At 57.9% G+C, this 27,819-nt stretch overlaps 1 protein-coding gene across 10 annotated transcripts in view; it reads left to right on the top strand.

Moving 5' to 3' along the window:
- Positions 1-27,819, top strand: part of MYT1 (myelin transcription factor 1) — a 74,799-nt gene that overhangs the window by 4,939 nt on the left and 42,041 nt on the right. For 6 of the 10 annotated variants that reach the window (XM_036827317.1, XM_036827318.1, XM_036827320.1 and 3 more), the window contains exons 1-4: positions 14,405-14,486; positions 15,836-15,936; positions 23,522-23,576; positions 24,597-24,627. In XM_036827317.1, coding sequence (XP_036683212.1) covers positions 14,480-14,486; positions 15,836-15,936; positions 23,522-23,576; positions 24,597-24,627 — 194 coding nt within the window. In that variant the 5' untranslated portion in view covers positions 14,405-14,479. Of the gene's footprint in view, positions 1-14,404; positions 14,487-15,835; positions 15,937-23,521; positions 23,577-24,596; positions 24,628-27,819 lie in introns of those variants that run through there. The other 4 variants (XM_036827324.1, XM_036827325.1, XM_036827322.1 and 1 more) reach the window with 1 other exon arrangement.

Here is a 27,819-nt window from a genome sequence, read left to right as displayed (position 1 = left end):
CCGAGGGCTTCTCCGCTCTCGGCACCACCTTTGCATCCGTGGACATCATTGGCTGGTAAAGTTGGGCTTTAATTTCTGAAACAAAACCTCTGAGAGGTGGGTCTGGTAGCAGGATGTGGGCTCTGTCTTGGGCCATCAGACTGTGTCACTGTAATGGCGATAAAGACAGCGATAATTATCATTATCCTTTCGGGAGAGCGAGATGAGGACTTTTGCCCCAGTGGTTAAAAAAAAATCAGAGAGACTTGAGGGCATCTCTGAGGCTAGCGGCTGAGTGAACAAAAGGCAGGAGAGTGTTGGGGCGAACCAGAGGAAGCGAGCCCTCCGCCTCGGTGTGAGAGGGTGTGCTTGGACTTTGCCCTTCTGGCCCAGGGAGGCTGGATGGGCGCTGGGGAGAGGTCCAGGCTCCTCACCACCAGGGCTCCCCTCCCACTGGCCCATGGCTGTGATTCTCACCTCCTTCCATATGGCCCTGTTAATTAATGGTAAACAAAAGAATGGGAGAGCAGGGATTGGAGTTTGTGGTGCCAGCGGGGAGAGAAGGCTGGCTGAGGACTTCAGGGCAATTTGTTTGCAAAGAGAAGGAAGTAGCTTCATGAACCCTCTGCCCTGCAGAGCTGGAGAATGAGGCCCCTACAAGGTGCCCCTACCTCCTGGGCACTCACAGGGGTGTCCGCTGATCCAGGGGGCTGACCAGTGTCCTCAGAGAGTTGGACTTTGAGGCCTTTAATTCTGGAACCCCCGGGCTCTGACCCTTTTGGACCATGGCCCCAGATACGGGCCTGGGAACTCACTGAGGGCAGGGGGCTGCTTCTGTTTAAAGGGTAACCCGGGGTGGGGAGCCTGTGCGACCCTCAGGCAATTCCCACAGGTCTGGAGGCAGACCCAAATATTCGGAGCCAATGCTCCAGAGCCTCTTGGAAGATTCTGGCAAAGGCAGTGGTTGCCTGTTGCCCCGAACACTCCTGATGCCTGAGGGAGTAGGACCCGCCCTGAGATGTCCCCACACAGCAGGCAGAGGCTTTGGGTCTGCAAAGTGGCTCTGCTCCTGGGGCCACAGAAGGTTGTCCTGGAAAGCCCTGCCAGTGCCCAGAGGCGTTCGGGAGAGGCTGCAGAGAGTGTGCTGGCACGGGACAGCGCTCTGGGCCCTCAGACCCCCAGGCAGCTGACCCGCAGCTGCCCGTTCTGGCTGGAGCTTGGCCTGTGCCCTGGCCTTGGCCGGGGTGGGCGCGCTCCCCGGTGCTGCCCAGAGCCAAGGCCCTTCGTCTCTGGGCCCTGCTGTCCTCCTCTGGCCTGGGGTCGCTGAACATGCCCGCGAGGACCTGGGTGACTCTGTGTGATGGGGGTGGGGCATTTGGGGTGGGGGCAGAGGGGATCTGAGCCAACTCTGGGAGCTGGTCCGGGAGCCTGGGGTGTGTGTGCCGTCCAGCCCCTGCTGGTGGTGCCCAGCCCGGGCGATGGTTGCACGGTTTGGAATGCTGCTTTGCATGGCCCAGCGCTGGCAGAGACGGCAGCACAAGGGGCCTGCAGACAGGATGTGTGAGAAGTGTCCCTGGGCCTTGGGCCGCTGCTCTGATGGCTGGCTGGGGCCGAGCTCCCCCTGGTGCACGAGGCACTTCCACTCGTGTGAAGAGAAGGCGGGGGAGGGGCTGCTCACCCCCCCCCCTCCCCTGCTCACTGCCTGGGCTGGGGAGGGGGGCCAGGAGCACCCAGAGCACCTTGCTCAGCCCTGGGCCCGGAGTGGACGAGGTGGCAGGGGCGAGGGTGTCTGCCGGGTGGGCAGGGGCTGCCTTGTCACCTGACCCCCCCAGGCAGGCAGGGCACTGGGCAACCGGTCAGCCTTGCGCGTTGGAGAGATAAACGCCGGTCCCAGGCCTGGAAGACCCGTCCAGATCCTCTTCTCGCTGGCGTTTATCTTGTGGAAAGCTGGGCTGGGGAGCCGAGAGGGGCCTGGCTGGGGGCCCTCCCTCCACCCCCACCAGCTCCTAACCCTCCCGCCTGCTCCTTCCTTGTGAATTCACTCAGAAGTTAGCTGTCTACAGAGGTAATTTTAACAGGAATTTTGTGGTGTGAGTTTACAGGAAGACAGTCTTTGGGAGCCGGCATCACAAGGAGATTACTCAGCCAGGAAAATGCTGTTTCCCGGAAGGAATGAGAGCAGCTGCCACCGGTGCTGCCCCCGCGTGGGCTTTCTGCTCCCTGAAGACCCTGGGGCCACCCTCTCGGGACCCCTCCCGGCTGCTTGCAGGGCTTCCGGGTGGAATGCCTCGAGGTCCCCGGCATGCGTCCCGTCCTTCACAGATGGCTGAATTCCCCCAAATGTTGCTTGAAAAACCCTCAAAACAAAACGAGGGATGTTTTCCACCTGACTTAAAGTGCTTTGCTCTCAGACGTGTTTGGGCTGGCTCCAGGGGGACGGAGTAGTGAATGCTCGCCAGCAGGAAGCACGGCTCGCGGTTGGCCTCCGTCTGTTGGGAGCCTGGGGTCCATACCCCCTCCTTTTTTCATTTTTCAATTTACACTTTAAAAAATGCAGTGTTATTTTAATCAGATGCAATGAAAGTAACTCCAAGGACGGTTTAACCTGCCTCTGTCCAGGATTAGTCCTGGCTGGAGGGGGCAGAGCCCTTGCCCAGTGCTGGCCGCTCTGCGTCCCCGGGCCCCCCTTCTGCCGCTCAGGCACCTGGAGGGGCCGTGTGGGGTTGTGCGGACACGTGTGGTGTGTGAGGGGTTATTCGGGACTGCAGCCTGGGAGCGGGGCCCGCATGGAGGGTGCGCCGGGGACAGGCCCGAGGTACCGCGTGGCGCAGGGCGGCGGGCAGGGCGCAGGCGTGTGTCCATCCGGACGCGCCATCTGGCCGAGCTGCCGCCAGACAAGCCCTCACGCCTGGCTTCACACCTTGATCCCGCTCGATGTCGGTCTGAGGGCTCCTGCGGAAGCCATCTGGGGCCTCTCCTTTTCCCCCGTTTTGTTGCCTAAAAACTCCACATTAAAGCAGCAGCGTGAGAGAGAGCTCCCCGGGGCTCCAGGCTGGACGGCTGCCCTCCCCGCGGCCTGCAACCCCCGAGCTCTCTCGGCTCAGACTCCGGACCCAGGGCCCACCTGCCCCTGCCTGGGAGTGAGGGGGGTCTGGCTTCTCCGTTCTTCTTTATCCCCGGGCCTGCTTTACTCGGTCCTAGAGGGTTAGACACCTCGGGTCGCAGGTCTGGGGCGCGTCCCTAACTTCCTGCATGCCAGGCGGTGTCCCTTCACTCTTCACACCTACAGGGTATAAAACGGCTTGGCCCCCGTTGTCCCCTACGGGCAGCCCGGTGGTTCCTGAGTGAAGGGGCGGCACAAGGCGTTTCACAGACTCAGAGCTGCACCTGTGACATAACTAAGGTGCTCCGAGTCTGTAACTGTACTAGGACTCCCAGGCTCAGTGGTTCAAAACGGCCTACTTGGTTACCAGACTGCTAACTGAGCAGTGAATTGGTTTGTTAACCATCAGTATGCATGTGTAATTATGCAACTTCTCACTCAAGTCCCAGACCTGCACGGCCTGACTGCCCAGCACCCCAGACCGCCCAGGAGGTCATCCTCGGACCACGCTGACCCTCACTGCCCTCCTGGCTGCCTTCCCGCTGCGTGGGAGCCGTCCTTGGTCTGTCTCCAGCCTGTCTTCCAACCTGATTCTCCATCCCCCATCTGGGCCACCCCAAGATCCCTGACCCATCTCCTGTCTCCTTTCACCTCCAGCTCCTCTTCCACGGCCTCTAACAGACGCCGCCCGGGCCCCTTGGCGGACCCTCCCAGGCGTCACAATCACACCCTTAGGTGTCCAGTAGTTGAAACATCTCAGCTATCGTATTGGATCAGCCTTGTGGGTGTCCCCACTTGCCTTGCAGGAGGACCTGCAGGCCACCAGGTCGGGGCCGCCTGGCGGGCAGTGCCCCAGCGTTCTGTTCTGGTCCATACGCAGGTGCTGGCCTGGGTGCCCTTGTAAACACGGGCACTGAGCTGCCAGTGCTGGGCTGGAGACAGCCAGGGAAGGTTCTGAATCAAGGTGGGAAGAGAGTCCTGAAGTGTTCAGTTCTGAGTTTTCTCTCCACCATCTGTGAGTTAAGACCCTGTTGGCCTGGGTGTAAAGTTAGACTCTGTTGTCCAGACTGAGGGGCGTTTCTGTTATTACCTTTGAGTGGTCTGATTAGGTTCTGGCTAAATTACTTAGATTTTGGTGGATCTCCTTTTATTTCATGAAGCCCACGCCCCAGCCCTGGCTTCCTGGGGTCTCAGTGTTTTTTTCTTTGGCCGCACCGCGCGCGGCAGGTGGGATCTTAGCCCCCTGACCAGGGATCGAACGCACGCCCTCTGCATTGGAAGCACGAGGTCTTAACCACTGGACCGCCAGGGAAGTCCCATGGGGTCTCATTTTGCACCAAAGCATGTTAGCTGTGAGGTTTCCCCTCCCCCACACACATAAAGCAGCACTTTTCACGCTGTGTGAGGGTTGTGAGGAGCCGTGAGCTTGCCGCCTTCCTTCACCCTGCAGCTCTGATGCTTCTGGAAATGCCACTGAAGCCATCAGAGAAACCCGTGGAGACCCCGAAGTCAGTGCATCAGCCCAAAGGGAGAGGAAAGGCGGGTTGTATTTGATATTGAATTGCATTAGCAAACTTTGTAGCCCCCTTGAAGGCTACAAACGGGTGTGTCATGGGACCAGCTGCAGACTTCTGGGCCCAGGCTTTGCTGGGTCAGCTGCAAATCACATGTTCAGCTTCTGGGTTCAGAACCTGCTGCCTGGTGTGGTTTAGGCCCTGCATGCCCCAGGGTCTGAGCTCTCAAGCTCAGCCGCAGCCTGTGCCTCTGGCATGCGGGGGACCCCAAATGGGCCCTGATGTGAGAGAGTCCCACTCTTGCTGTGATGCCATCCCGGAGAGCATTCTGACAGCTCCCGAGCGCGCGTGTCAGCGTGGGGGAGGCGGTGGGGGGCACAGGACCTGGAGGGGCTCTCCCCGCCGCGCCATGCCCCCTCCCGGCGATGGACCCCTTACTGCCCAGAGCCGTTTGGAGGCCAGCTGCTTCTGGGCTGTATGGTTTGTGTTCTCTGCAAATTCTGTTCCGCGTGTCGCGCTCTGCGTGTCGCGCACGCCCGTCCAGACTGGGAAATTCGCGTGCGCAGCCCCCCAGTATTTCTCACTTGAAAGGCAGCCGAGTGGGCGGTGTAGGAGGCTGACAGGTGGGTGTCTCTGCTGGCCACGCCTCCCCCGAAAATCAGCCGCCACGTGGGGGCCGTTCTGAGCCCTGGGGCTGGGGCTCCAGTGTCAGCCCCCCGGGCTCGCTCTCCTCCCCCAGACAGGAGTGCTTCCACGTCCTGGAGTTAGAGGGACTGGGGTGGGAGAAGGAGAGCGGGACTGTTGTCGAGCCCGTCCCCCGGGCTTCGAGGCCCCAGAGCTGCCCGGACCTCCTACCCTCCTGCCGGCTCCCTGTCCTTCTGGACAGGACACGAGCCAGGGCATGGACAGACCTTAAGGGAGCCGCGAGCAGCTTGGATTTATCCTGTTTGTGCAAGAGGGAGCCCGTTCTAGTCGGGTTAACTGCAAGAGCCTAAGTAAAGTGCGGTTTCAAGGCAGAAGGAAGAGGCCGTCTTCCCTCTCCTCGGGCCGGACAGCTCTGCCCCCTGCAGGGGAAATCCCGGGGACCCTGCGGGGTGTGGGGGGCACGGCGAGGACTCGGTCAGTCGGGTGGGTCAGGGCAGTGGACGCCCCCAGCCCAGAGCCTCCTGTGCACCCAGTAGCCGTGTCCATTTCCCAGGCCCCTTCTCCAGTCTCCCGTCCAGGCCTTTCCTGCTGGCCTGGGGGGTTGAGGGAGGGCCTCCCCCCACCGCCCCGACTCCTCGTCTGGGGGTGAAGCACGTGTGCCTGGGTGGGGGTGGAGGTCGGGGTCACCCGTGTTGACCCCTAGTGCTGAACTCCATTTGGGGTGCGAAGGCCCTCTGTGAAATCCTGTGCATCTGCCTGGAGCAGACACTGCCCGCGGCCCGCGATCCCCGCACCTGCCTGGGTGTCGGAGGCCCGGCTCCACGCCATTGTGCCTCCCCGGGACGCGAGGCCCCCCACCCCTCGTCATCCGGGGCCCCTCCCCTGCTGGCCGGCTCCCTGACAGGCCGCCTGGGGAGCCAGTCCTGCGATTGGGTTCGGAAAGTCTTCATTACTGCCCGGCCGTGGAGCTGTTGTTGTTACAGCGTGGGTAAGGTTAAAAGAAATAATAATAATCATATAAGAAAGGCTGAGCCACTGTAACTGCCTGCAACATGCTATTTGCATTTTTAAGGAATCACTTCTTTGAGACAGCCTGGGTGAAAGGTCACTATTTGCATATAAATGGAAAAGAAAGTGTACGATGCTGGAAGTTACATCTGTATTATTTTCTCAGCAGTGAGCTGCTGTTGGAGAGATTAGGGGACGTGGCTTGCGTTTGGCTTTTATTGAATAGAGAAAGCACCAGCGAGGCTGATTTAGAAGCAAAATAATGAGAATCGTGCAGAGCGATGGAACTGCCGGCTCCCCTGCCCCCAGCTCTCTTCTCTCATTTTCACCTAAACTCAGCAAAAGCAGGTCTGTCTTTGCTCCACTCAGCAAGTCTTCATTTTACTTCTCTCTGAATTCCAGCAAGAAAGAAAAAAAAAAAGGAAAGAAAAAGAGCAAACCTTGCCCTCATTTCCCCATCGGCCCTGTTTGCATTTCCTGCCAAAAGCTGGTGCAGTGGGTGGGACACCAGTGCTGCCTCCAGACCCTGGAATCCAGGTCACAAACAGGCCTGGAGGGGGAGAGGCCACCCAGGTCAGCACTCCTGGGGGCTCAAGGTGCCCCACCTGTCCTGTGCCCGGCCTGGGACCCACAGTGTCCAGGGCATGGGTGCCACTCCCGTTTGGATTTTCCAGGCTGTCAGACTCTCTCCGGGGCACGCCCTGCCGCCGCTGTCCCCGCCTCTCCAGGAGGTCCCTGGGAAGCCAGCCTTGACCCAGGACATTTTTGCCTCGTGATCTTCGAGGAACAGTCCTGGGACTTAGGAAGCGGGAGACGGGCCGCTGGAGGGGCCTGAGAAGTCCCCGGGCCCCGGCTGCAAGCTCTCTTCGCAGAGGCCTCCCCTGACTACTTGTTACTGAAATCACACCCCACACCATGCCATTTTTAAAAATATTTTTTGAAGCAATCTCAAACTCACAGAAACTTTTCAAAGGGTGTTTCTCCTGACCACTTGAGGGTGCGTTTGCCACTCTGTGCCCGTCACCCAGAGGGGTTTCCCACGGAGATGTTCTCTAGAACCACTGTCACCCAGGGTTGCCTGGCCCTCAACAGCGTCTCAAGGCGGGGCTCGGAACCACACGGGGTGCTGGTCTTGGTCAGGCGTGACCTCCCCCTCGGAGGGCGCCGGGTGCCGGGTGAGTTGTCCTGGGGCCTGGACGTGGGCTGCTTGGTGATGCCAGGGGTAGCCCTGTCCCCGGGTTGGGGGCTGTCATCCCAGCGTCTCTTGCTGCAGTGACACTTTCCCCTTTGCGATGAATAAGTTATTTGGGGGGAAATACCACATTCCTCTTCACACTACCAATGTATTCATTGTGATTGACCTCTGAGTAGACGCACAGTTTATTTTATCCGGTGGATTATAGTCATTATTTTGATGCTCAGATCATCCTGCCGGCCGGGGGCAGCCCGGCAGTGCTGGCCTCTGTGTCCTTCTGATGCGTCTGTGACTGTCTGAGTGCTCTGTGCCCTGGGCCTGGAGCCACCCCTGCACCTAGCGTGGATGTGCTGCCAGCCTTTCAGCGGACGCATGCGTGGACACGCACGCACCTGGCTTTGTTTCTTGCTGAGAACCACACGTTCACACGGACGCCTCTGACTCCAGTCCCCCGGGAATGCATTCTAGATCTCTCCCTTCCCACGTGAGCGGCTTCTTCCTGCAGCAGTGAGGGGCCCAGTCTCCTTCGTATGCTCACTTGATCAACCACGTGTCTGCGCCAGGCCCCCCCTCGCCCTTCCACACGCGCTCGCCTGGCCTGTGGGCTCTTGACACCCACCCCCGGGGGACGCCCCACCCTCCACTCCGGGCCGGGCCTTCATGGGCCCCATTCGCCCGGGACTGTGGGTTCACAGGATGTGGGGCAGGACAGACCCTGCAGGACCTACGGCCTCAGGACCAGAGTCTTCTGCCACTCCCCACCCCAGCCCCCGGCTGGCTCCCCCTGCGTAATGCTGAGTGTCCTCTTCATTCATTCATTTTCACTGCTGCGAGCAGTCACACACACCAAGATTATTTCTCATACAAGTTTTGCTTCTCTTGTAGATAACTTTCCCTGTCCCCTCTACCAACTTCCTTAGTGTCCAGTGGGGAGCATGCTTTTGAGACTGTCTCTGGAGGTGTTTTCATTCCACTATTTTCCTTGATTGATATTTTGTCTGGGGCCAGAGGGCAGAAGGAGTTGATTTTCAACCTTACAGTTTGCAGGTCTGGCTTTGCTGTTGGAAGGCCATCCCAAGGATATCTTCCGTGTGTGACCTTCCCGCTGTGGGAGCTTTCAGGCCCTCTCGTTTCTCCCGGTGTTTTAGAATTTCACAGTGCTTGGCTTGGTTGGAGCAGGTCTTTTTTTCATTCACTGTGTTGGGCACTTGATGGGCCTTTCAATCTAAAAATAGAATTTCCTTTAGTTTTGGGAAATTATTTGTTATTATTTAGTACATGTTTCCCTCTCATTTTCTTGGTTCTCTCTGGAACTCGGGGGTTGGCCATTAGGTCCTGTGCGGCTTTTCCTCCTTTTCCCCCATCTCTCTGTCTTTTTCTTTCTTTCTTTTTTTGGCTGCCCCGCACAGTATGCAGGATCTTAGTTCCCCAGCCAGGGACCGAGCCCGCGCCCCCTGCAGTGGAGGCGCGGAGTCTTAACCACTGGACCGCCAGGGAAGTTCCTCTCTGTCTTTTTCTTTCATTTACTTTTCTAGCATGTTTCTTTGACTCTCTCTCCCAACTCTTCTACTGGATATTTCATTTTGGTTTTGCATTTTATTTCCCAACTGGGGAAGACAGATGTGATGGTGTGAAGCCTTCTAAAAAAACCTCCCATACCAATCTCTACCTGCTACTGCCGGGGCCAGGCCACCTCCACTCTGTCCCGCCGTCCCTGGCTCTGTCCTGCCTCCTGCTCCTAGCCGCCATCCACGCTGCAGAGGAGGGGCGCTTCCTACGATGCTTCCTCACTCATCCACTGAAGGTTCCCAGATGCATTCCACACCCCACCCTGTCCAGGGTTCTGGCCCACAGGTCTCAGGAAGGTCCTGGGAACTCCCTTTGATGCTGGAGGGATGCTAAACGTCGTCCTGCAGCCCTGGGAGCTGTGCAATGTGGCCTGGGCCCTCCAAGGGCCTCCAAGGGCTTCCCGTGTGTGGGAGCACCATCTGCGCCTCAGGGCTTTGGGGTCAGAGGTCCTCTGGCTTCAGAGGGTAGAATTCTGGGCTGTGGCTCCACAGCCCCCGCTCCCCGGCCCAGTGTCTACTGTGACCTGTGGTCAGTTTTGTGTGGGCCTTAAATTGTTGCTACAATTTTATTCTAACCCTTTTCTTCCTGCCTTTCTGGGCTTTGCCTTAAACCTGAATAGCAGGAAGGAGAGGGCGAATGAGGATTGAGATGAAAGGAGGAGAGAATTTTTCCTTTTAAATGGAAGATGTGTTTATATAGTCGTCCTTGGGTCTCTGCTGGGGATCGGTTCTGAAGGCTGAGGAGGCCTGCCCTCTCCAGGGCAGCGGGGGCCCCGGCGTGGCAGCCCCACTGACGCACAGGCCGGGCACGGGGCCACGTGGTCAGTCGTGGGGGTGAGGGAAGGAGAGATCGGCTACAGCCCTGGCTCAGCCGTGAGCTGCCGACGGTCCTGACGTGGCAGAGTAGGGCTGCGTGCGCTGCTCGGGGTCACGGTGTCCCTGCTACACAGAAGCGCTTGTCTTCTCCTGGCCTGTGTCCCCAGAGCTGCTGCGGGGTGGGGTCTGAGACGCCTCGCCCTGCCCCCCAAGGCCCGTCCCACACCGCTGCCGTTAGCCGTCCTCTTCCTGCACCCCTGGGCCCAGCCCTACCTCATCTCCAGGTGGGCCCGGGACACAGGCCCACAGAAGCCAGGCTGGGGGAGCCAAAGGCAGCCTGCTCGCACCTGCTGCCCCGTACGAGGGTCTTGGGTTGTGGGGGGGCCTCACTGACCAGCCCCAGGCCTCCGGGCCAGCGGCTCACACATCACGGAGGACGCAGTTCACCTCTGGTCTTGCAGCTACTGTTGTCAGAAATTTATTTTTGATGTGAGCCTCCACTACATGGATCTCCTGCAGCGCCCAGAGCACACCGAGCCCTCCTGTGGCTGGACGGCCCTGGCAGTCGGAACATGCCTCGCCCGCCCTGTGCTCCTGGCGTGGACGGGAGCCCCTGCCCTGCTTGTTTCCTCAGGTTTGCTCGCTTGGGCCGACCCGCGGGCCTCCTCCCTCTTTAAAGTCGGTCATGGTAACCGTGTCCGGGTGGGAGTTCCGTGTGTCAAGACCTTGCCTGTGGGGCTCTCACCATTATGCTCCCTCGTGTGTGCCGTTGACTTTTAAAAAACAGCTTTACTGAAATATAACTTACTCGTCACAAAATTCACCCATTAGAAGTACACAGTTCAGTGGTCTTAGCATATTTCTAGGGTTAGGCATCGATCACCACAGTCTAACCTCAGAACGTTCTCGTCCCCACAGAAAGAGACCCTGTGCCCGTGAACAGGCGTGCCCGCTGCCCCTCCCCTGAGCCCCGGCACCACTAATCTACTTTCTGTCTCTATGTGTTTGCCATTTTTGGACATTCTGTAACTAAGGAACTGTACAGTCTGGGATCTTTCTTTTGTCTGACTTCTTCCACTGAGCTTCTTCCCCTGATGCTTTTGAGGTTCACCCACACTGGACCCTGGACGGACACTTTAACCCTTTTTATTGCCAAATACTATTCCGTCATATCTTGCGTCGTCCGTTCAGCAATTGATGGACATTCGGGTTTTTCCCACTTTTTGGCTAGTATAAATAAACCTGTGATAAAGAGTTGGGTACAAGGCTTTGTGTGGACATATATTTTCACTTCTCTTAGATCTGTACCTGGGAGTAGAATTGCTGGGGCCTATGGTATGTCTATGTTTAATATTTTGATGAACCACCAGAATGTTTTCCAAAGTAGTGCCATTTTACACTCCCATCAGCAACGTATGAGGGCTCCAGGGTCTCCACATTCTCCCCAACACTTGTTATTGTCTGTTTTTTAAAAAAAAAATTATAGCCATTTTAGTGGGTGTGCAGTGGGATCATATTGTGATTTTGACTTGCATTTCCCTGATGACTAGATGATGAGCATCTTTTGTATGTTATCTTTGGAGGAATCCCTATTCAAGTCCTTTGCCCATGCCATGCGGCTTGCAGGATCTTAGTTCCCCGACCAGGGATCGAACCCGGGCCCCGGCAGTGAAAGCACCGAGTGCTAACCACTGGACCACCAGGGAATTCCCCTTTGCCTGCTTTAAAATTGGGTTATTTGTTTTATTCTGGAGTTGTAAGAGGTCTTTCTATACTCTGAATACAAGTCCCTTATCCGATATGTGATCTTGCAAATGTTTTCTCCCGGTCTGTGGGTTGTCTCTTCACTTGACTGGTGGTGTTATTTGACTTCCCAAAGTGTTAAACTTTGATAATGTCCAGTTCATCCATTTCTTCTTTTGTCGCTTGTGTTTTAGGAGTCCTGTCAAAGAAACCACTGCCTAACTCAAAAAGTCAGGATGATTTACTCCTGCGTTTTCTAGGAGTATTAACGCAGATTTAGATCTCTGATCCACTGTGTGAATTTTTACGTATGGTGTGAGGCGGGTCCACCTTTATTGTTTTGGTTATTCTATGTTCCTTGATCTGCCATATCAGTTTTAGAATCAGTTTATCAATTTTTGCAAACAAAACAGAACAGCTGGAGAGGTCAAAAGTGCTCAGATGCTGGTGAGATTCAGAAAATAACAGGCAGGATTCGGGGTGCAGGACGGGCTGGGAGCAGGGCAGGGAGAAGTCAGAGGAGGCTGCGGTAGGACGGCCAGCGGAGAAGGAGGAGGAGAGGCTGCTGGCGGCCGGAGTACCCCAGGCGAGGAGGGAGGGAGCGAGTATCGGTGCAGGATGGGCGGGCGGCCAGGATGTCACCGGTGACCCTTCAAGGGCTGCTGCTTTGGTGGAGGGCTGGGAGCTGGCCTGGGAGCAGGGACGGAGTCAGCTTCTCGGGGTCCCTGAAGAAATCGGGCTGTGAAGCGGGTGGAGATGTGGAGCCCCGGGGCTGGGGTGCGGAGTCCAGACAGATTGTGTTTTGTGAATACGGACGCCTCAAGCTTGCTGTAGAGTCGAGAAGCCCCAGGAAGGGTCCAGTTAGGGCAGGTGAGCAAACAGTTGAGAGGAAGACGGTCTATGGTTGCTTCTCCGAGGACACTTTAATTGGCATTGGGAAGAAGGGCCTGACAAGCCCCGGGGGAAGAGGTGGGCTCAGCCAGGATGGGACAGAGCGGGGACAGAGGAAGGCGGGGCATCAGGGGCTGACAGGTCCTACCGGGTGGGGCCATGGGAGAGCCAAGATGGGGGCTCCCTCTAAGTGAAGACCCTCCTCCTTTGCTTGCTGGGTGGAAGGCCGGTAGTGACAGCTCTTGGTTCCACAGGCAGGTCACCGGAGACACACAATCCAGTGAAGACTGAAAACATTTTGACGGGAGTTTCTCTTGAGTCCACAGGGCCTCTACTGCCTTCAGAGCTAAACAATCCACATGCCAAAGTGGCTTGTGCTGGGGAGGCCTGATCTGACCTTGAACACTGGCGTCATTAGGAGAGGGACAGACCTGACTCTGGCCCCAGGAGGGCGATGCCAGTTGAGCTCCCAGGAGACTCCCTGCCCTGCGGGCCCGAGTGCGGCTGTTAACAGGCCTGGTTGCTTTTCTGAGCTTGTCTGCCGGCCAGAGTCCTGCCAAAGTGAGTTTGGGGCCTCCGTGGGGTCAGGCGCTGGGGCGACATGGAGCAGGCCGTCCCGAAGCGAGGCCACGGCCAGGGCCACCGGCTCCCAGGCGGCCTCTTTGTTCTGTGTGTCTGGGAGCAGGGCTTCAGACGAGCTCACTAGAGACCTGAGAGCCCAGGCAAAGGGCCGGTGTTGAGGAAAGCCCTCCCCACGTCGGATCCCGGGCGAGGGAAGCAGAGCCACCCTCACGCGGCCGCCGTGTGCCAGGCGCTCAGGCTCTGATGGCTCTTCCTCCTGCCCCACGGCTGGCGGCCGTGGTTTGGGCGTGTGTGGGTGTCAAGTGCTGCCTCTGTGGCAGCCGGGGTGCCGCAGCTCAGTGCGTCCACACAGCGGAGGGCTTGTCTGCGGTGGGACGTAGGCGGGTCCCAGCGGGGACCAAGGGGGCCCCGGGGTTATCTCCAAGCGAAGGAGAAGCACCGTCACACTTTACTGTGGCGACTATGGTTTGCTACCAGAAAATTCCTGGGAAAAGGAAGGAGTCGTGTGAATTACGGACCCACGTCGTGTGGTTCTGGTCTCGGGGTGTGTGACTCCTGCAAGTTCCCTCCGCCTCCCAGGGCTGGTGCTGAAGACATCGCTGGGGTGCTGTTGTGAGGGAGATGCTGGGCACCTGTTCTTTTTACTCTTTTCTCTTAAGCTTTACAGACCATAGTCTTTATTTTATTTATTTATTTATTTATTTTTGGCTGCGTTGGGTCTTGTTGCTGTGCACGGGCTTTTCTCTAGTGGTGGCGAGCGGGGGCTACTCTTTGTTGCGGTGCGCGGGCTTCTCATTGCGGTGGCTTCTCTTGTTGCGGAGCACGGGCTCCAGGCACGCGGGCTTCAGTAGTTGTGGCACGAGGGCTCAGTAGTTGTGGCGCACGGGCTTAGTTGCTCCATGGCACGTGGGATCTTCCCGGACCAGGGATCGAACCCGTGTCCCCTGCATTGGCAGGCGATTCTTAACCACTGCGCCACCAGGGGAGTCCGGGGTAGATGTTCTTAAGGCCCTCTTGTGTGGCCTGAGCCGGCGTGGGGCACAGGGAATACAGGTGAGGGGAGGATTCCCCTCAACAGGGCTTCGCTTCAGGAGAGAGCGGCGAGGCCCCTGTGAGCTGGTTCCCTCCCGTCACAGAACACAGAGGCCTCTCGGCACAGACCCGCGCCCTTCACCTGCTGGGCTTCTCTGGGAAGCGTGTGGGACCGAGAGCAGGAAGACCTGGGAGGGGGGCTTCCAGGACACCTGCCGGGACGCCGAGGGGGAGGGAGCCATCCTGCTCACGGCAGCACAGATCTCAGGGTATGTCCTTCCCTCCAGCTGCCAGGGAGATATGCCCAGTTACCCCACTTATTCACATATGTCACCATGGTAAGAAACTCCGCTGGAGCCTCGCAAATCAGCCCAGGGTGAGGGTTCCTGCAGCGTCTTCTCTGATGGGAGGTACGTGTGGAAAGGGAACCCCATTTGTGGCCAGGGGTCTCCCAGCCTCCAGTGTCGCTCTAGATGCAGAATTCCTACCACCCGTCTTCAAGCGCGACGCACACCCCGTGGCCAGAGCCATTCTTGTCAACTCACCTCCCAAGCATCCTCCCTTCCATCGCCTTTGGAGGAGACTGTCTGCTCCCTCCTCACTGCAGATGCTGTTTGCTTCCTCCTCCTCCGGGGTCCGGGGCCCTGGGCGACCCCTGTCATAGGTTTGGGTGGGTGGGCCTGGCTCCCCTTACAGTCTGCTGGTGGCCGTGGGGTAGCTGGCCCGAGATGTCCGGTTCACACCTCTCTCGTGGAGTCCAGTCCTCAGGGGCGCCCCCTGCAGCTCAGTGAGGGTGAGGCACAGAGTTGGTGCACACAGTAGGTGCCAAATTCTGGTGGTATTACCCATTCCTTTGAAGACTGTGCATTAGGCCGTCTCCTTGACAACCAATCTGCTTCCCTCCTGTGCTACTGGGGCTCTTTAATGGGATGGAGACGTTTCCAGACAAGAGGGCAGTGTGGCCGGAGCACGGGGCAGGAGTGGTGGAATTACAGCAAAACAGCATTGGGGATGCACATCAAAAACGTGAGGAAAGAAGGATGATGGGTGGTACAGCAGTGTGCCTGACCTGCCTTCAGCAGAACCCAAACTCACTTCCAAGGAGAGGCAGAAAGCAGAATGCAGGAATATTCATTTCCTGTTTTTATTGTTGGTTACTTCATGACCTTCCTTTGAAACGCTGCAGTTGTAGAAAGCTGGTTGTCATGGAAACAAGGGAGTGCCGTGCAAGGAATAGGTACACAATGCATTTCTTTGTCCGGTCCAGCTGATGCCTTTAGCCTCTGCTTTGACGTGTGAATTTATGTGAGGAATTAAATATTAACTGGAAGTATTGCCCTGGAGAGAGGCAGAAACACAGGGAGAGGAAAGATGCCGGGAACCCTGGCAAAGGGGAGGCAAAGCGTTGGACCTCACCTGACCTGTGCCAGCCCCCTGGTCGGAGTGGCTGTTAGTGGAAATCCACCCCCACTTCCTGACATGTTCCATGAAACAGCGCAGGAGCTGGGATGATGGTGCAGGGGTGAGGGTGCCAGAAGCCCCTGAGGACTGTCCGAAGCAGAGAGTGATTTTCCCCCAAGAGCTCCTGTCCTTTATTCCTGAGATGGTCATGGGGCCATGACCTTGGGTGTCTTTCTGGCGGATTCCAGAAAACAAGGATCGTATGAGCGCTGTGTACAAGAGTGGCCCAAGTTTCTCGATTTCTCCCCTTGAGCTGGCACAGCTGGCGTTCATTAGGTTTTCTTTTTCTGACTCTCAGAAAATGAGTTCCGGGGTGAGCTGCTGAGTCAGAGGTGGACGCACGGAGACAAGACCGACAACTGCAGGACCCCGAGACTCTTCCTGGGCGGGCACGGCAAGGTGAGGTACTTGGAGCACAGCCCCGAACCTGGGGCCCCTGGGTCCGGGCAAGGGTCCTTCTCACTCCTTGGCGTGGAGCATGGAGGTGACTTTTGGTCTAGTCATTATCAGTCTAGATTAGGCAAAGAATAAGTGGAGGCTAGGACCATCAGTGATCTTGTCACTTTAAAATTAAAGGAAGAAAAGTGACTCTGAGTAGAGTAAAACTAAAATGTGACAGCAGGTCCCACGTCTGCCAGGTCCCTGCTCTGGGACCCGGTCCCACCTGGGCTCCCCGGTGCACTTCAGTACTTGCTGTTCTCCCCGCTGCTCGCTGGGCAGCCTTTGCTGCAGGGACTCCTGAGGTCCGCTGGTCTGGTTTATTGCAATCTTCCCAAGTGGGGGCCTGTGGTGCCCTGCTCATACCTGCCTGGAACTTGCTGGTGGAGGTGACTCGGGCACTCCACCTCCACAGGGATGCTCCAAGCCCAGATATCACATGCACTCATAGCCACACCAAACCTCTAATTCTGGATGTGCTCACTCCCCATGATGTGCTCTGGGTGAGGCCAGGTCCCCAGGCTCAGGTGACCCTCAGAGATGGAAGTGTGGGTGACAACGGGCTTGGTGGGCATCCCTTCCCAGATCTCAGATTCTGATCTCTCATATTCTTTGACATGTAGACGCTCTCCATCAAGGATCCAAGCCATGACCCAGAGCATGGCCACCAAGAAGTGGCAGCCCAGGCTATATACAGGCAGGGCTGTGAAGTTTTAGGCGGCAACCTCATTTGAGGGTGCTTGTATTTTACTCTTGAAGCCCAGCATTTTTCTTTGAATCTGGTGACTGGAATGCACATGGAAGGGGTCTGTCCTAGCACCTCATCAAGCACCTCCACTCACACTCTTATTCCTGTGTGATCGTCAGTGCTCTGCTGAGCCACGTTTGAGCCTGATGCAAATGGAAAAGACACAAATGCTGGCCCGGTCTTTATTTAAAGTTTTGTTATTTTGCTCATCATGGAATTTTTGCATTAATTTAGATGTTTTAAAATATTGCATTAAATTATTATTTAATTTGATCACTTAGTTTTGTTTCCCCCTTAAAATTTGCACCTGACCGAATGCCGTACTCGCCTCACCCATCTGGCCCTGAGCACTCAGGGATCACGTGACCACGAAGCGACTTGATTTGAGGCCAGGGGCTCTGGGTGCCGTGTCTTCACAGTGGCTGGCGTTGTGTAAGGGACAGGTAGGAAGGCTGCAGTCACCCCGCGGCTCAGGTGTGACAAGCTTGGAGCGTGTGGGACCTGCTGGGGACATGCCCGTGGCCACGCTCAGCTTCTCCCCCAGCGCCGACTGTTTCACAGCTGCTCCGTTAGGGTCATTTCCTCTAGTTGGGCAGGCAGGGCCAGAGGTACTGCTCTGAGCAGAGAAACCAAGAAGAGTGAGCCAGAGGAGGAGGGACTATGCGGCTGGCGTGGGGGCGCCTTCTGACTGAGGAGGCCGAGAATGGGTGGGGGCACAAGAGGGCAGAGCACGCGCAATGGCAGGGCTGGCCCGAGAAGGAGGCGGTGGGCTGGGGAGCTCGGTGCCTGGAGGGCAGTGGGGGCAGAGGAGTCCTGTGTGGGAGGTGCTCACAGCCGCCTCGGCCTCTGAGTTCAGCACCGGGCGTGTGGACAGCTCGGAGGTGGGTTTGGAAGGGGCTGTTAGACAATATTAGGTGGTTGTGTGCTTTGTGGGAAGTGCTGGGCATTGGGCTTTTTTTTTTTTTTTTAAACTTAAGGAGAAAAGGAGTAGGTATGGATGGTAGGACCTTAAACCTCTTCTTGACCTTGAAGAATGAGGCATTTGGGCCCCAGATCATGGGTGTTCGGTGGATGACTAGAGATATGCAGCCCAGGGCAGGGTGGTTGCACGAATGCTCAGCGGGGCCTCCTTCCTGCCACCCCAGTGGACGCTCCCGGCGAGGGAAGGAGGTGGCGCCGGGTGTGTCCTCTGACCTGCCTCCTTGGATGTGGCTAGATTTCTACCCTGAGAAGGTGGAAACTCCATTTATGCTAAAGTTTTAGACAGATGGACCCAGGCATGGCTGCTGTATCAGGGTGTCTATTATGTAGTTATAATTTTAATGTAGGGGTTGGAGTGAGCCATGACCCCATGCCTGGAGATGCCAGGAGAGCCCCTCCCAAGACGTGTATTAAATAATGCTCCACGGGGTGTCATTTCTACAACCCAAGGAGAGGGTTGGTCTATTCAGCCGCCAGTCGGTTGAACAATGGGTGGAGTGTCAGAGATTTTCAGACACACAGTCAGGCGTCCTCCAAGGGGGACACAACCGTCACCGCCAGGAACCAGGGGTGCTGTGACAGCTGTCAGGAGGTGCAGGGGTGCGGGTGTGTGGTTTAGCCTCAGCCATCAGAGAATGGAGAGCAGGATGTATGCTGAGGGTCCCTGAGACAGCAGGACTTCAGCATCTTCAAAGCAGAGGGCTGCGCTTGGGTCTGCCCCTGCTGCGGCTTGCGGGCTGGGCTGGGGGTGGGGAGGGTTCCACTGGAATGCTTGGTGGGAGAGGGAGCAAGGAATGTACTTGAAAGCTGCTCTGAAATCCTTCAGGGGAGCGTCTCCCCAGAGGTAGGAGCATGGATTTGTCCCAACACTCTGCCCCCAGGCTGTGCGCACGGTGAGAGAATAAAACCAGCCCAGACCGTGTCCCTCCTCTGCCCTCCTCTCCCCACGTCACCCCCTCCTTCTAGGCAGGCTGCCTGGTCCTGCGAGTCAGCGGACACTCCCCCTTCTCCGTCTGGGTCTTCCAGGAGGAAAAGGGACCCTATCACCCAAATAATCTTGTGCATTTTAAAAGTTGCCCTAAGTCCGTTCTAATCCCCAGCTTTGCAGGCTGTTGGAACGCATCCTAAGTAAAATGGAGCCCTGGCCTGAGTTCCCAGACTTCCTCCTCCAGCCCAGGGCCGGCGTGAGTCCTCTGTGGTCCCAGGCGGCCTGGACTCTCCAGCAGCTCGGGGCTCTGGTCTCTGCTCTGACGGCTCCTGGCCACCCTCCCCAGCTCCAGGATCTCAGAGACGTTTCAGATTGTCCCAGTTTGTCTGTCCATCTGCCTGTTTGTCTGACCTTCCACAATATGCCCCGAGCAGTGAATGAGGTCTCTGCAGGGAGACACTGACCTCAAAAACATGAATGGTTGAGCTTATTTCAGATGGAGATGAGCAGGCCCAGGGGGAGAGTGAGAGAGGGGCTGCAAAGAGGGAGGACGCAGGCCTGACCACTGAGAGGTGCTGGCCACCCAAGGGTGCACCGTCTCCACGGGTCAGGGGCACCCGCCCCCTGAGGCCCTCTTCCCTGAATGTCCTCAGGTCCTCTCTGATCCACGGGGCCTCCCCACTCCCACCCAGGCTCCCACGGCTGAGCAGCCCCTTCCTCTTGAGCTCCCCCCCCGACGCCCTGACATCTCCCCTTCTCTGGAGTGAGGCACCTGCTGCCTCGGGTCCCATAGCTGGTGCTACTCAGGCCAGGACAGCCTTCCGGGGGCAGAGAGTCAGGCGACGTCCAGGGCTGCTCAGGGCCAGGCTGCAGCGTGGAGTCTGGTTTTCGTCTAGCCCTTAGCCGTGGTGCAGGAGGGCGGTGACGTGGTGTAGGGTGGAGAGGGGGCGAGCTCTTCAGCTGTGAAGGCCCCGGGAAGAACCAAGAAGAAAAGAGAATGAAAGAGAGACAGAGAGAGACATAGAGAGTCAGGGAGAGGGAGACAGGGACAGAGGGAGAGAGCCGGAGAGGGAGATTCAGAGAGACACAGAGAGACAGACGGACAGAGAGAGCATGACTGAGCAAGAAAGAGAAGCAGGGGAGGCGCCCCTCCGGAAACCACCTGCAGGCCCCTGAACCTGGCAGGGGGTGGGCAGACCTGGGTTCTGGGGGTAAAGCTGAAGATCGGCACAAAGCCCGTTGGACCTCTGACTGGACATTCCCGGGGGAGAGGCCACTCCGTCAACTGCGTTACTGGCTGTGCGTCTGGATTCTGAGAGCCCTTCTCACAACCACAGCCTAAGGAGCTGCTGGTTTCAAGGTTGCTCGGCACGTTTGCTCTCTTTTTCCCCGGGTTTGTAAACATCCAACTCGGAACTCAGGTTTGTCGAGGGTGCCTTGTGGAAGGGGCTGGTTTTTGTAACAAGTCATTGTGAGAACCGTTTACATTTAAGAAGAGCTTACACGATTACTCTTGACTTTCCAAAAAATACAAAACAGAAGCAAGCATTGCCACCCCCTTGAGTGAGACCATCACGTGACACAACAAAGCAGGTTCAGAAGAAGGGCGAAGAGACTGTTCTCGCTGGTTAAGAGATGTGGTCGGGGTTTCCCTGGTGGCGCAGGGCTTGGGAATCTGCCTGCCAGTGCAGGGGACATGGGTTCGAGCCCTGGTCCGGGAAGACCCCACATGCCACGGAGCAACTAAGCCCATGCGCCACAACTACTGAGCTGTACTCGAGAGCCCACGAGCCACAACTACTGAAGCCTGCGTGCCTAGAGCCCATGCTCCACAACAAGAGAAGCCACCGCAATGAGAAGCTCACGCACCGCAACGAAGAGTAGCCCCCGCTCACAGCAAACAGAGAAATGCCTGCGCGCAGCAACAAAGACCCAACGCGGCCAAAAAATAAATAAATAATAAAAAAAAGAGAGATGTGGCCAAACGGGGTGTGTTTGCGTTTGTAAATTATTCTCCCATAGTTTTCCTACTGAAGACAGAACGACTGAAATATTAATTAGAGCGAAGAGCTGGTTTAGGGAGCCCAGGGCAGCCGTAGACAGGCCGCTGGTGGCGGAATGCAGTTGGCGTCACAGAAGCAGCGTGGACCAGTTCTTGAGAGATCACTAGCCCCACAGTGGGGGCATTGAGGCCGGCTAGGCCGGGACGGGGCCTTTCACCCTCCAGGTGGGAGGTCACTCAACTATGTGTGGGCCTTTCAGAAACAGACTTGACTGGTTTGTGCTCGGAACAAGGGAAGAATTTTAAAAAATAAATTAATGAAAAATTGGGAAGTGTCTCACTGTCTCGGCCTGTCTTGCTGTGGTGGCGGCAGAAGGCGGGGTGGCCAGCAGGCTGAGCTACCCATCCACACGTGAGGCACCAGTGCTGAGGGTGGGAGGGTGCAGAGAACCACCCTCGGAGAAGGAAGACAGTAAAAGCCCAGTGGAGCTGGCTCAGAAATCAAGGCTTCCCTGCTTGCCCGTCAATGGTGGCATCCGCCTCTTAGAAGCTCATTCTCATATTGAAGCGCTAACCCTAGTTCTTCCTCCCGTGGTTCAGTTTTTTCCCTTTTCACATCAAAGCTCCGTGCACTGGAGAGAACTTCTCACTTATTGACCATTTGATGCAGATAAATTGCAAATGGAAAGGTGCTTGGCAGAATGAATGCCACGGCTGTCAGCTCTGTCAACAGGAGCTTGCAGTGTGCAAGCAGCGCCCGTACGCATCCTGCAACCCTCTCTGTTCTGTGCTCTTTGAATAATTTATCTTCAGGAAATCCAAATTGCCAAGGCACGCTTTAACCTAGCAGAAGGATCGCCAATTTCCTTGGGAAAACTGACAAAAAAAAAAAAAAAAAAAAAAAAAAAAAAGGAGCTGTAGATTGCATTTCAGCTGAGAGCGGCCTGGCAATCAGACACCTCGGCCCCTTTGTGCCGCTGCATCGGAGGCCGCTGTGCTGGGCTCAGCGCAGACGACATTTGAAGGCTCATAAATGTAATGAAGTCCCTTTGACACCTGCTCCTCTCTTCACTTTAAATGTGAGCCATTGGTCCATGGGGAACTCTGCTTTAAAAATAGAAATTATAGTAATTGTCGTCCGTGCTGTCGGGAGGCTGTAAACGCATAGCTCTCAGCTCTACCGCCTGGAGTCGACGGCTGCATAAATTACCCCAGGTTGTGATTTCCGTCCTTAACACAGCACATGACTCTTTGTACGTTCGTGCTGCCCCGGGGTGGGGGGCTCACTTTGCAAGTTCTAGCTTACGAGCTGGGGAGTTAATGGGAGGAGTCCCTCGTCTTTCTTCCTGAGCGGGACCTTAGCTGCTTGCCCCGTGCTGGCCTCTGGGGACTGAAGCCCCGCTCCAGCTGCTCCTTTCCCACCGCCTGGCTTTGCTCTGATGGCCTCTTGGGGGCCTGGGCGGTGGGGCTGCTCCCTGCCCTCGCTGACCACAGGGCACACCTGCTGGGAAGAGGGCCCCTTCTGTCTCCTGCTCCTGCCCAGACCCGGCTGAGGATCCCGTGTGATGACCTGTGCCCCGGGGGCGTCCCTCCCCTCCCTGACCACAGGGCACACCTGCTGGGAAGAGGGCCCCTTCTGTCTCCTGCTCCTGCCCAGACCCGGCTGAGGATCCCGTGTGATGACCCGTGCCCCGGGGGCGTCCCTGCCCTCGCGGGGCTCTGCCTCGTTCCCTGGAAGGACAGGGCGTGGGCAGCAGCCCCCATGGAAGTGGGTCTGAGGCAGAGAAGGCGGGGCAGGAGCTGATGGGCTCAGGCAGGGTGGCCAGAGGACGTGCGGGGTCTGGACAGTGCGGGGTCCCCGTGCCCCTAGAGGGCCTCCGCTCACTCTCTCCTGGGGGAGTCAGCATCTCTGGGAGGGTGGCCTGCGTGTCGGGTCCAGGTGACACCTCGGCCTGCACTCCTACCAGCTCTCACCCCCGTCTGCTTCCCGCCTCCAGAGCCAGTGCCGTGGCCGTGGGCCCTTGGCATGTGGCTGGTCAAACTCAGAGGGGCCGTGAGTCCAGGACATGTGCAGGATTTCTAAGAGTTAGCACTAAACAAAATCCCGTTCATAACTTTTTCTGTTGATACTGTTGAAATGATAATGTTTCGGAGAGATTGGGCTAAGTAAAGTTCAGTATTAAAATCAATTTCACCCGCTTCTGTTTACACTTGTGACGTGGCTGTTAGAAAATGTTCAACGATGCGGATGGCCTGCACTCTCTTCCACTGGGCAGTGGTGCCTGGAGGCCCCTGTGCTGCCGGGAGCGCCCACGCTTCGGGGTGCCCGGCTCATGTTGAGGGCGATCAGGTCCCCAAGCTCAGGCTGCCCCCCTGGGCTCTCCGTGGGACAACGCACGGTGGACAGTGCCCCGCTCAGGTCCCAGGCACCTGTTTCTGACAAGACGACCCTCGAGTGATGGGGTCACCAACTCCCAGGGGAAGCTGGGCTCTCAGCATGTCGGGGTCAGAGTCTGCGGTGGGTGGTGTCGCCAGGGGACCGTGTGTTACGACACCCGACGTTAATGAAGGCTTGGTGGCTGCAGCTTCCTCCTCGGATGTGAGCCTGGGGGCAGCAGGAGACGAGGGACACGACGGGGCCAGCGGTCTCCGCCCCGAAGCGCCTCTGCCTCACCTGCTGCGCGCAGGTCCGCAGGCCATTCCTGCCCTGTGACCTGTCCTTGTCTCCTGTGTCAGATTCACAGGCGCCGGTGAAGCTTGAGACAGAAAACGCCTGGAGGTGACGCTGCAGACACAGGGGTGGCTCTGCCGTCTTCCCGTTGACAGCACAGTTGTTTTTACTTGCAGATGAGCTTAGAAAATGACGAACAGTTGTTTTTACTTGCAGATGAGCTTAGAAAATGACGAAAAGAGAGCTCGTACAAGATCCAAGGCCCTCCGAGGTGAGTTCCACCCTCCCCTCCCAGCAGAGTCTGGCCTGGGCCGTCCACAGCCTGTCTCTGGCCAAGAGTCCCAGGTCCTAAAGCTGTAAATGCCACTTTCCGCAGCAGTTGTCCTTAGGAGGACAGAATCCCGCAGCAGTGCCTCGCCCCTGGGACGCTCCTCCCCTACGCTGGGCACCTGGTGGCCTCAGGCTTCTGCAGCCTCAGGGTGCATTTGAGGGCCACGGCCACTGGGGGGGCTTTTGGCCCAGATGCACCTGCTGGGGAGGAGATGAGGTGGCAGCCCCCGGCGCTGCAGAGTGGGGAAAGCAAAACCTGGTTAGACCTGTTCTGTTTGGGAGGGAGAGGCCTCCAGCCTCGCATCACTAGCCTCTCTGCCTCCCAGGAGGTTAGTCTTGGCGCTGAGGGCATTGGGATGTTGCTGGGTCGAGCTGGCACTGGGGTGGGGAGAGGGGGTGAGGCCCTGCTTGCTCGGCAAGGACCAAGTCCCGACACCCTGGCCAGCCCTGCCACCCCGACCCCACAGGGCACACACTGCTCCTGGGCGTGGGTGGCCCTCAAGGAGGGGCCAGACGCCCCGAGCTTCTCAAGTGTCTGCCAGGCAGACTCCTGAAAGTTCTTGTCCCAGAGGCCCCATCACTGAGGGACCAGGTGCTTGGGCCACCTGTTCTCTTCTCCAGCCAGCTTCACCCTCTGGGTCCTCTTTCCAGCCAGAAGCTGACTTCTCCCTGAGATTAGAGAAAGAGATGCTGTCCCAGGGAGCCTGTCTTAGCTGGGGCCTCTGTCCGACTCTGCAAAACCAGCAGCCACCGGTGGGGGGGGGGTGGTCTGACATGAGCACCGGCTTGGAGGAGGCAGCTCCCTCCGTGAGACCCTGGAGGACATTCTAGGAGGCCAGGGAAAGCGGGGTTCAGGACGGAGGTCGCCCCCGCTCTTCAGTCGCTTGTGCTGTGAAGATACACGTGCCTTTTCAGTTCTGCTTGCCACACGAGTTTCCCTGTTTCTCTTTCTCTCACTCAGCTCCCCCAGAGCCCACAGGTGCCGACCTCAGGTAAGAAAGGTTTCCTGCCCGCACCCAGCATGGTGCACGCCTGTGACCCCGTTCGTCCTAAACGTTGCACTGGGTGCTTGGAATTGAGCAACCGCGCCCGGGCCCCTGCTTTCCCTGACGAGGCCCCTTTCTGCCTGGCCTGTGTGCATCTGTCTTCGCCCTGCCTCGTCCTCTCCCACCTGGTCCTGGCGCCACCACGCAGCCAGCCTTGCACGGTGGCACAGATGTGCTCACACCTTGTCACCCCTCGGACATGACTGTCACCATGGTCCTCAGCCAGCAGCAAGGTGCTGTCTTAGTGGCTCCTCGGCCAGAGATGAGGGCACAGGCTGTCCCACGCCCGAGTCTTCCACTGACTTGAGGGCAGACAGTGGCTTATGTATCGGCTGAGCTCTGTGACTTTCCAGATTCAAGGCTGGCCTCACAGGGACGGGCATCCTGAACAGGAGAGAGGACAGACACACGGCAATTTGCTGGGTTGAAGCAGGAGGGGCCAGGCTTCCTCCCCAGAGGTTGACTTGCCCTCGCCTGCTGGCTTCCGTCCTGAGCTTGGCCAAAGCCTTTGTGTGTGTGTGGAGGGGAGGGACTGGGGGGAGGCCAGAGAGAAAGCCACCCCAATGCTTACGTGCTGGACTGCCCCAGCACCACCCCACGTGGCCTTCGGACTGCAGGTTCTGTGGGCCTGGGCTCTTCCCGGGGCTCCCAGGGCCGGCCCCTGGGCCACCTTGCCCAGACAGAGCTCCAGTGAATGGTGTCCAGTGACTGGCAAGGAAACCAGCCTCTCGCATCCCCCCTTTTCGGGCGAGGGGTAGTGCCAATGCATCTGGCTCAGAACACTGGAGAAGGAAGGGAAGGCCCCCAATGTGCCAGGTGGGCTCTGGATGCCCCGTCTAATTTTTATAAATTTCCTGTGAGATGGGGCCAGACTTGAACTGCGGCCAAGGTACCCTGCCTGAGGCTTGTCGGAGGGACGAAGGGGCTCCGAGCCCACCTCCCGCCCCTGGGGCAGCTCTGGGGCTGCGTTCACCACGGTGCTGCTCCGCCTGTGCTGCGGGCTTGGGGGTGATGGCCGCTCCCTGATGGACATTTCTGTGGGCTTCCAGACTCGCGGATGGAGGCAAACAGAGCTTTCTAGTTACTGAGGGTGGGTGCTGTTCTTCCGTGCTCCCTCTGCCCCAGCCTGGAACAGCTCTCTCCACCTAATTGCATGGTTCCAGGGCATAAGCCACTACTACATTCTTAGGGGTGAAGATTCTCACTAGACAGTGAACACATCTGGGGCTGGGACCATCTTATTCTTCACCAGATAGTGGCTGAGTGGATGGCTTTTGCCAGTCAGGAGAATGAGACCCCAAAACATCCCAGCATCTCTCCAACCTTTGAGGCTGTAACTTGGAGGCGGGAGGGGAAGGACGTGGGAGCGGTGCGCAGAGCCCCACGCATGTGGCGGGCCCTGCAGCGGCTGCACAGTGCCGTCCGATCTCAGGGATTCTCATGGAAGCGCTGGCGGCTGGTGGTGTTTCCCCGCTTGTGAAGTGTGGACACTGAGGCTCGGAGGGTTAGAATTCATGCAGCCAGAATAGCTGAATCACACACCCTCCTGCTCAAAGGCCAGTCCTGGTCGCAGGGCTGGAGGGTGAGGGGGGCACAGCAGCCAAGCCAGGCCCCTGGGAGTTGCAGGGAGCACAGTGGTCGGCTCCCTGGAGGGTAGGGGTCTGCGGGTGGACCACTGGAGGAGACCCCACATGACGCTCAGAGGGGCCGCGGGCCGCAGGGTGGAGAGCAGGTCTCCCGGAGGAGGTGCTGCTTCCCTTGGGCTACGTGACGTTCACCTGGGGACATCCTGGGGACAACGAGGGGGAGGAGGCTGGGCACAGGACTTGAGTTTTGGTAACAGCTGTTAATTTTGGCAACAGATGAAGTAACGGAGGAGATTGGAAAGGCAAACCCGAAGGGCTAGGTTTCTCTTGAAACTTTGAAGCAAAAATGACCCAGAGTAGATTTGTTTTGAAATATTCTAAGAGCGGACTTGCCCAGTGTAAGTAAGGGGATCGTGTGAGCATCTGGATTTTGCCCAGCGTCATCGATCTCTTGGTCTCACCCTGTGTACATGGTGATAGTGAGACCCGCATGCAATCTGATGGAGAAACTGGGGAGAAATGCACTGACGTGTTCTAGCAACGATGTCCTCAGCAATTCTTCCCGCTTCTGAGAATCGGTGCTTAGAGGGAAATCCACGTGGAACGTGCCACTCACGCCTGAGTTCACAACTGTTTGCTGGCCACGAACCACCCGTGGGACACGATCCATGGGGCGCTGTGATTGTGCGTTCACCCCGCGGGAAGGGGCAGGCGCTGCGAGCCCGACTCCTGCTGCCAGCACGTGGCGGGCTGTGGTTGGTCCCGGCGGGGTCTTCGCAGTGGGCGCCAGCACAGGGAGAGCGACCCTGGGGCAGACGCGCCGCTGGGGTGTCAGAGGAACCCCTTCGGAATCAGTTGACGGGAGGACGGGTCACAGGGAAGCTGTGGACGAGGGACTTGCACCCTGTGGACCCAGAGTCTGTGGCCCACCGCCCCCAGCGGCCCTTTCCCCAGCTCAAGCAGAGACTCCGGGAGCCGCTTGCCGGCGAGGGGCGGTTGCTAGGAAACGAGCTGAGGAGCGAGTGGGCCTGGACCAAGCAGGACTCCCAGCTGCCTCCTCCCACCCGGAGCCCCTTCAGCTCTTGCTCTGCCATGAAGCCGAGTCCCTGAGAGAAAACAAGCGGGTCTGGGGGCCTTTCCCTTTGCGCAGTGAAGAGCCAGCAGACCGCCCCGCCCCGCCCCGCCCCGCCCCGCCCCGGTCTCCATGGGGCCATCTGCTGTCCACGCTGTGGGAGGTGGCTTACGCAGGGAAGGTGGGCGCCGCCCTCTCTGCAGAAGGGAGTGGGTGGACCCCTCTCGGAGCATCCTTGGGGCGTCTCCCAGTCCTGGGAAGGACGCCGGTCTGCCACGCCCGCGCCCCAGTCCCCAGCCCGCCTGTCCTCACCTGAGGGCCTCCTCTTGAGCCAGCTCCTGCCAAGGCGACAGAAGGCAGTGGGGCGCCCTCTACCTGCCTCCACGGGGCCGGAAGGAAGCCGGTCCCTTCCAGGGGCTCCCGCTGGGGCATGGCTCCTCCCAGCCTCCGCCACGGCCTGAGAACTACTGTTTATGTTCA

This window comes from Balaenoptera musculus, chromosome 15 (genome assembly GCF_009873245.2).
Source record: "Balaenoptera musculus isolate JJ_BM4_2016_0621 chromosome 15, mBalMus1.pri.v3, whole genome shotgun sequence".
Classification (NCBI taxonomy): domain Eukaryota; kingdom Metazoa; phylum Chordata; class Mammalia; order Artiodactyla; family Balaenopteridae; genus Balaenoptera; species Balaenoptera musculus.
Note: the sequence above shows the minus strand (reverse complement) of the source record. Positions and strands in the feature narration are given on the sequence as shown.